Here is an 8,994-nt window from a genome sequence, read left to right as displayed (position 1 = left end):
TACTGAAACGTGAGTACTTTTTTTTTTCTAAAGTATTTTATGTATGTCTGTTGAAATTAGTGATTGTATTTCCAGAACATATTATTTTGAAATAGATAAATTAATTCACTGGGATAATTTTCTGTGCCTAAAAGTTTTAATTTTTCACAAAGACTTGCAATTTGAGGACAGAAAGAACCGTTCAGGTTCAGGCTTTCAAATAATTTTCATTCTGATTCCACTGTTACTGGTGTCTGAGAGGGGAATACGATCTGAGTGTCACAGTGCCATGAGACTTGGAGTGACATTTTTCAAGACATGGATTTTCAGGACAAACACTGAATAGCACTGGCAATAGAGTGGCTGGGGGAAGCATCCTTGCAGAGATGTGATTCTGTCCACTCTGTTTGCTCATGTCACTGGAGATCTGCCAAGTCAAAGATCAGATACCAGAGATACCTGAATTATTAGAGGGACAGTCCCAGGCCTGGGACAGGTGCTGCCACAGGGGAGTGTTCTCAGCATCTCTCAAATTCAGGCAAAACTTGCAATTCTTTTCCTAAGTGTTTCCAAGGGATCAAACAAGTGATGAGCATAACCCCTTCCCTTAAAACTGCTGAATTAGGGGAAGGTGAGAGCTTTGAAATTGTCTCCACTATGGATCTCAAAAGGGGAAATCCATCTGCTGTTTAGTCTCTTTAATGCTGAGAGACAAAACCCAGAGTGATGTGAACTATAGGTTCTCATTAAACAAACATAAAGCATAAAGCCACAGAAATCTGTCATACAAGCAGTGCTGCCTACACTGTTTGATTTGTATTTAATCATGAGATTGTAATTCACTAGGAAAAAAGTCATCAGCAATGCGTAACCTAAAATTGTGTATCTCAAAAACTTTCTTAGTGATTTCCAGGGAAAAACCTTAGGCTCTTGCCATTGAAGTTATTTGGGATTTCATTCAGTTTTCACACAAAGGGGTTCCACAGGCAGCCTGTATTTAGCAGTGTTTTCTGTACAGTTCCAATGCACAGATCACACACAGTAAAATGAACTCTATTTTGCATGTGCACAGCTTGAGGAGGAAAAGAAACCCTCTTTGCAACATGAGTGGGTGAACTTGGCCAAACTTCACCTGTCATCTACCAGAGAGGCAGGAAAATGCAGTAACCCAAGATCCTGAATTATGTGGAGACAGATTTTCAAGAGTCGGTAACTAAAATCTCTGAAAATCTGTTTCTTTGGTTTTTTTCCTTGGCTAAGGAAAAGCTGATCTCCACTGAAAAAATCTGTTCCTTTATGTTTACTTTTTTGAAGTGTGCTGGTTACATCCTTAATCTGGGTTAAACTGACCAGTTTTAATAATAAAAAAGTTTGAATACATTCATATAATGAGCTTAGAGAGAGATAAAGCAGAAAGGAGATAAAGCAGAATTAAAGATACTTCCTGAATACCAGCTAAACATACTGGTCTAGATTTGTATCTCATTTAAAGAGCTCCCAGCATGGAGCAAATTTATTGACTTCTGTTGAGTTGCTCAGGCTTTATACAGGTTCAGCTGGGATCAGAACCACTTCCATTTTATTTACCTCTGCCATTATAATAAAAGCTGAGTATCCTGTACAGCTGTAGCAGTATAAAAGCCCTTCAGTGAAATCCCCACGACCTCCTCCAGGTGTAATAAGGGTTTGTGCAATTTTGTGCATTTCCCACCATCTTTGATGTTCATAATTGGTACTGCTGACAGAAGTTCTTTCATGGACTCAGAATTCACATTTGTACAGCTCTGGTAAAGAAAGAGAAGCATATTGCAAAGTACAACTACTGTCACTTTAAAGCAAATCTCAGCAAGATTTCAAACAGTGATTTCTTATCTCCTTCAGGGAGTTGTTTCTGAGATAAAAGTAATACCTAAAAAGCGAACTTAAAGCCAGCACTTTCTTACAATTTTGTTGATTTTCCAAGTCCTTTAACCATGGAAACTCTACTGGCTTCCCACCAAGCATGAAAAGCAAATGAACTAAAATCACAGGCCAGGTGTCAGATGTGTCCTTGCTGAACAGAAAGCCCAACTCAGGCCAAGAAGGCATCTCTTGAACCCCACTGTGCAGTCCCAAGGAGATGCTTTGGTGTCACACAGAGCTCAGAATGAGCTCCAGCTCTGCACAGGCCCCCTCAGCACTGGCAGATCTCTGCTGAGATTTACAGAACCAGCCCTCAGCAATGAATGGAGCTGTGTGGGCAGAAGGATGGTGATGGGAAAAGCCTCTCTGGGCTGGCTGAGTAATAATGCCTGAGTCTTAGAATCCCCTTGCCAGCATTTCATATAAAATCTCAGGTTTGTTTTTTTCTTTTTTTTTTGTAAAAGAACTATTTCTTTTATTTCTTGAAGCTGGAAATAAGCACTGAACCCAAGTGAATAGAAATAAGTTACTACACGTTTATATTTGGAAAAGTATTTTTTGATTGGAAAGGTGTATTTTTGGCTTTTCTTTGGGAATTAGAATCACAGAATCACAGAAATGTTTGGGTTGGAAGGGACCCTAAAAATCCTCTTATTCCAGCCTCTGCCATGGACAGGAACCCTTTCCACTGGACCAATTTCCCTCTAAGGCTTCCAGGGATGGAGCAGCCACAGCTTCTCTGGGCAGTTCTTTCACTGCATATCACATCATATCTTTAAAAGGCACTACACCACAGAAAATTATCTCTTTTTAATTTAAAAAAAATACGAAATAGGAATATCTACTGTAAAATGGGTGAACTAAAGCTGAATGAATAGCTTCTTGCAGGTGTCTCTATATCTAAGAATACCCTCTACTTTTGAAAGCCTGTTCTCTTTTACACATTGCAGACTGAAATAGCTGCTCATCCCTGACACAGCACTAATTTTAGCTGACCTGTTCTCTTTACATTTTGTGCCTTGCCACTGAACTATAATGCAGCACATTACAGCATTTTAAATTCATTTGATTTACATTTGTAGCCTAGCCAGGTGGAGCTGTGCACTTCTATGTTATTTTAAATAGATTTGATTGCATCTCAGTGTCATCTAATGAGCACAAAAATCAGGGAGAAAAATGCTTCATTGTTAAAAATATCTTGGAAATCCATCTGCAGTGCTAGTGGGTTTTGGAGGCATAGTAGAAATCACGTGTGTGCTTTAACACTGGAAATATCTAATGCAAGAGGTATAATAAACCTCAGAGTAGTACCCAGAGAATCCCTGAATGGTTAAACCTTTTTCTCTGGCTCTGCAGCTTTGTTCAGGTCACGGGCTCACGCCTTAATTTAGTAACAGCTAGTACTGGGAATAGAAACGCCATTAACTCCTTTCCTAAGGCAGGGGATCTATTTCTCACTGTTACAGCACTCCAGGCTATTTTTAGAGCCAGCGTGTAGGAGTTCTCACGGCTGGAATGTTAATAGGCACAACACACAAAGACAGGGGCCGAGCTCAGAGCTCTGCACAGGAACCCTGGCAGGAGGAAGGGGTCTCATGTCAGGGAAAGCCAAGGTGCCAGCCAGTGCCAGGAGTGATGCAGCCTGAGGGAGCAGGGCTGAGGGCAGAACGGGCTCTCCCTGGAGCTGCTGCAGTGACTCCTGAGCATCTGACAGCCTGAATGGCTCCAGCAGTATGGAGAGTAAAAAAGGAAGATGGATCAGCTATGGAGTGTGTTGGTTTTCCTTCTGAAGCTGATCCGAGTGGAGTGTTGGTGTGGCTGTTCCATTAAATCCCCGTGGAGTTCAGAGCTGACACTGGCACCAGCACAGTGTCCTCACAGAGAGGTGACTCCGTGCTCCAGCTCACACCAGAGATGCACTGAATTACCAAAACACACAACTGCCAGCTGCTTGTTGGGCTGTGCTCACTATTGCCTGGAACCTGGGAGAACACCAAACTTCCTCATGAGGAAAGTCATCTTTTTTTTTATATTCTCTGCAGAACGAAATGATCAAACGGAACAGGAGGAGAGGAGGGAAATCAAGCAGAGACTGACAAGAAAGGTAAAATCTTGCAATACTTGCTATTAGCTTTTAGAAATTTAGCAAAATTATTATAATATCACCCAGCCATAGAGGTTGTTATTACACAGAACCTCCCTTAATATGCATCCTCCTCAGCAGTGTCTGGTAGCAGTGTCTGGTAATATCAATTATAGACATACCTACCTTATCTCAGCTAGATGAAATTGAGTAGAATATTTACATATAAATTTACTCAGAAAATGGATATCATGGCATATTTGTCAGCTCCATTGCTGGTAAAGGACTTTTTCATTCTTTGTAGCAGAGCTGACTCCTTGCTGAACACCATGTCTGCTCCCATAGTACATTTCTTTTTGCATTTAAAATATTCTCGGCGTAAGAACGAAATCTTGTTGTTCTGTTCTTGGAAATCCCTAATGGAATTACAGACCAATATGCTGATAACTTGTTCAGGCTTGACTGAAATTCTTACAGAGTCTAGTGCTGAGAATCTCACACAGACAATCTGCCTCTGCCTGTAGTAGACCATCCTCCAGCATCCAGAATTATCCAGAGATCATTAAAAAATCCTTCATGATTCCTTTACATTTTGAAAATATATTTTATCAATATCTGGGTTAAGATATTTTCTTCTTTTGTCCATGATAAAGGCACGGTGCTGTAGCTCCATTTAAACCATTATTACTCTCCTAGCAGTTCTCCAAGTGGTGAAATATTTCCCTGGAGTTTCCAAGGGTTGGGTGGTTTTCCATATTTGTAGATGCACACTGAGCCAAGATGAAAAGAAGCAAATATTGCATTTTTCACTGACTCATTTGTTATTAACCCTGGTTTTATTTCACAAAATTCTGAATACAGCTTAACCAGAGACCTACAGTTGATGAACTGAGAGACAGAAAGATCCTGATTCGATTCAGTGATTATGTGGAAGTGGCAAAAGCACAGGACTACGACAGGAGAGCAGATAAACCATGGACACGACTGTCAGCAGCAGACAAGGTACTGACAAACAACAAAGTTCTGGTTTCTCCTTGCTTTGTAATGATACATGACGTTCCCAACAGACTTGAACCTCTGCAACATTTCAGCTCTGTAAAATTTTCCATGATTTTTTATGTTGAAATCATACAAATGTCATAAAAAAGCCTATTTAGTACTCAAAAGGCTTCCACCTACCCACCCAAAGAGGTGGATACAGTATTTAGGTTCCAAATCAAAACCATTTCCAGCCAAGAGAGTATTAACCCTTATTCTCAGACTGGAAGTTTTGTCCCACACATGCAAAAATTTCCTCTCCTTTTTCCTATGAATGCTCAAGGAGTCACTGGACTCACATTCTCCTGAGCATGAACTCTCATTCTGCCCCATCACATACCTGCCACGGAGCTGATTCACAGCCCAATTTAAGTGTCACATTTAGGTGCTTGAGTAGTAAGAATAGTTCACCATGATTCCAGCCAGAGCATTGGGAAGTTTCAGGGCTCCAGGAAGCAGAAGGAGCAGGATTCTGAGACCATTACTGGAAAATGGCAAACACAGGACTGTTAACATGGCTTTGTGCTGAGACCTCAAACACTTTGGTTTCCATCCCAGTGTCTCCCCAGTAAGGGACAAATGGGATTAGAGAACTCATAGAAAAGGAACAGAGCACTTCTACTCCTGCAGCTGCTCTCCCAAGCTCTCTGAAATGGTGAAGAAGCTATTCCATAGCAATCAACAGAATAAGAATTTCATATTTTCCTTGTATATACCTTTACTACAATTAGACTTTTCCTGGTTTTACTGTGTCAATGTTCATGTTTCAATTAACAAGGCAGCTTAAAGAAAGTGACAGTTCTGCTCATACTGGTGGCACACCTCAGGAAGTCAGGGTCAGAGCTGCACCTCTGCACTTGTGACTGAAAAATGGATCAATTTCTTGGCAGCTTCTCCTAATCTTTAATAAATTTTAACTGGAATCTTATTAAATGTGAGACAACCAGCTCTGAGGTGTTATTCTGTCAGAATTGCTTCTAGACAGCAGTGACCCTGTCAGAAATCAATAACAAATGAGAAGTATTGTGTCACCAATCCATACAACCCAAATATTCAGCACCTCTACCAGCACAAGAGTGCTCTGCTCTACCCAGTACTTGGTTTATCTACCCCAGAACACTGCTCTGCTCTGCAGGTCTGGGATTTTGCTCACAAACACAACATTATTTGTTCATGTTTTTCTCTTTTCAATTCCTAGGCAGCAATTCGGAAGGAGCTGAACGAATACAAAAGTAATGAAATGGAGGTTCATGCATCGAGCAAACATTTGACAAGGTCAGTTTTCCAGCTGTTTATCTCTGCTGCCTGCTAAAAGCTCTGACTCCTTGACTCCTGAACCTGTGGATTGCATTCTTATGTGCTGGATGCACAGAATATGCAAAGGGAGGTTAATATTAAAAGAAAATTGGAGCATTTCTCTTCCTGAAGAGAACCAAATTTTCTGATTTTTTGGGGGATTTTATTAGCACATACCAAGAAACCTGCAGACATTCTCCAGAGCATCCCTCAGCTGGCATTCCTTGCACCAAAGATTCAAAGATAGGACAAAAAAATTAAAGTATATAACACAGAAAACAATATGATTTTTAAAAATAGAACAACATAATAAACTGTTTAAAGATCTCTGAATTTAATGTACTCAAGCCTGCAGCCTTATCACAAACACTGAAAATTCCCTGCTCAGAAATACAGAACTGCACTGACCATAAAAGGCCAGTGCCCAGGGGTAATGCCTTTGTTCTAATTGGATTTGTTCTAAAGCATTCAGCCTGGGGATTTCAGCACTCCCTGTCAGTGCAGTTGCTATTGGAAGGAGCCCCAGGTAACTTAATGACACTTAATGACACTCCCTGTCAGGAGGAGGTCGGGAGAGAGAACAGGGCTGGGCTGTTGTCACTCTGCATGTGACTGGAGATTCCTCTGGGAACCTGGGCAGGGCCGTGCCTGCTCCATGTGCCAGTACTGCTGCCAGGGACTGTGTTCAAACACAGACCAAAACATTCATTTCCCTTCTTCACGAGGAGGACCAATATGAGAGGCTGATTCCACAGCCACTGGTACTTGCAAAAGGGCATCATTAAGGGCAAAGCAGCTTCCCTGCACTGATGGAATGAACGTGGGAAGGGAAAAGGGATGGCTGCAGCTTCAGTCTGGCAGTGAGCTACACATTTCCTAATTGGAGCTACCTGGGGAGTCTCACTAGATGATAATGAGAGATTCTGAAATTTGTTCAGGATATTAGGAGTAAACAGGCTTCCAATTTACAATTAGTGCTAGGGCATTGCATATGATTGGGGCTTTAATTATGGATCTCAGCCAAAAGAACAAGGCTACAGAGCAAGAAGAATATTTATTCCAGAATCTAAGACTATCAAACATTTCACCAACAGTATCTCCTCATACTTCATAAAGAATTTCAACATTGCTTAACTCTTAAAAAAGATCACTGCACAGTGAAGAATATTGTTACCAATGACAAACTGTGGCTTCTTTTACTAGACAAAAAAACCCCACATCAACTCCATACCTGGATTTGCAATTGCATTCCCAAAGAAATGTAAACGAGGTACACTGGCCCTGAGGACTGTACCTGCACCACAGTTGTGGCACAGGGCTGGCAATGTGCTGGGGAAAATTAAGAATTGCTAATATTCTTCAGCACTGTCACTGTACCTTTAAACAGAATGAATCTCTCTGTGGGCTTTTAAAAATTTTGTTAATCTAACATAAAATAATTGAATCAAAAATAATTGAATTATATTGCAAAGAGTTTTGAAAAATGTCTCTTTCCTCCTAGATTTCACAGGCCATAGAAATTTTCTTCTGAGAAGAATCTGTCTTTACTTTTTGATATTGCTGCTGAACACACATCAGGGAACCCTGAAGCCTTTCCCTGAGGTTCAGTGCAGGCTCCCTGGACGTTGCTGTGACAGAAGGACTCTGCAGTGAAGCCTCTGCAGCCCTTGGGGACAGGACGCCAGCCCCGAGCTCTGGAGGCAGGAGGGTCTGGCCTGTGGAGTGGGACAAGCTGCTGAAAAAGACTGAAGTGAAGCTGCTTGGAAGAGCCTCCTCCTCTCCTTTCCCACCTGAGTGGAACTGTTTGCAGGCTGCCTTGGAAAAGGAGATGTTGTGCATGTACAGGCTTTACCATTCCAAGGCCTCTGACATAAATGGACATGACACTCTGTCATCCAGTATTACGTTGACAAGACATTTTGAACTTACCACAATTAGTTTGTAAAACACCTAAGTTCATGTTCTAAAAACTAATTTAATGTATTATAATTTCATTCTTTTTTATATACTGTCTAACAGAATCACAGCTGCAAGCATTTTTGATTCCTGTTACTTTTGTTCTTTAATTAAATGACTACTTATTGCAGGAAATGAACATGTTTCCTAAAGCTCTTTTTTTCCCAGGGATAGTTGGGAAGAGATTATAATTATTATGCACCAAACCATTTGACTTCTTCATCAACACAGGGTCTGCAAAAGGATGATCTCAGCTAAGGTTTTCCACCTGGTGGAATAGCATAAGCTGATTGTCACTCTGCACCAATTGAGGCTGTGACCCTCTAAAAATGACAATTTGGTTCACTGTTATTCCAAATTCCTAAACTGGACAACCAGAGGCAGAAATGTAACAATGTACTTTGATGTTTAGCAAACAAATGGTTTTAATGCTTTCTTGACAGTAAGAAGTAAAAAGTTACTAAATGCTAATAACAAAGCAAATAGAACTGGTTGAGAAAAATGTAAAGCCAGGCATTTTAATATTTCCTGACATGGAGAAGCACCTGAGGATTTACTCCATGCTACTAAAAAATAATTGTGAGAAAAAGAACACATTAATAGCTGGGAATCACATGTGGTGAGACAGAAAAAATGGTGAATCCACTCACAAGATCAACATTTCTCTGCAAGACTGAAGTGCTGCCATTCTGGGGAGTCATTCAATGTTAAACGCTTGAAAAAGGCATTATTGGTCCTGT

The 8,994-nt window shown here is 40.8% G+C and overlaps 1 protein-coding gene across 3 annotated transcripts in view; it reads left to right on the top strand.

Moving 5' to 3' along the window:
• PHACTR3 (phosphatase and actin regulator 3) overlaps positions 1 to 8,393 on the top strand; it is a 100,896-nt gene extending 92,503 nt beyond the window's left edge. For all 3 annotated transcript variants that reach the window (XM_066561484.1, XM_066561485.1, XM_066561486.1), the window contains exons 9-13: positions 1 to 9; positions 3,924 to 3,985; positions 4,826 to 4,966; positions 6,201 to 6,277; positions 7,800 to 8,393. The exon at positions 1 to 9 is cut by the window's left edge and continues 47 nt beyond it. In XM_066561484.1, coding sequence (XP_066417581.1) covers positions 1 to 9; positions 3,924 to 3,985; positions 4,826 to 4,966; positions 6,201 to 6,277; positions 7,800 to 7,815 — 305 coding nt within the window. In that variant the 3' untranslated portion in view covers positions 7,816 to 8,393. The remainder of the gene's footprint in view (positions 10 to 3,923; positions 3,986 to 4,825; positions 4,967 to 6,200; positions 6,278 to 7,799) is intronic.
• The last annotated feature ends 601 nt before the right edge of the window (positions 8,394 to 8,994 follow it).

The sequence above is a fragment of the Molothrus aeneus genome, chromosome 17, assembly GCF_037042795.1.
Source record: "Molothrus aeneus isolate 106 chromosome 17, BPBGC_Maene_1.0, whole genome shotgun sequence".
Lineage (NCBI taxonomy): Eukaryota > Metazoa > Chordata > Aves > Passeriformes > Icteridae > Molothrus > Molothrus aeneus.
The sequence above is the reverse complement of the archived record's forward strand: the minus strand, read 5'-3'. Positions and strand labels throughout refer to the sequence as shown.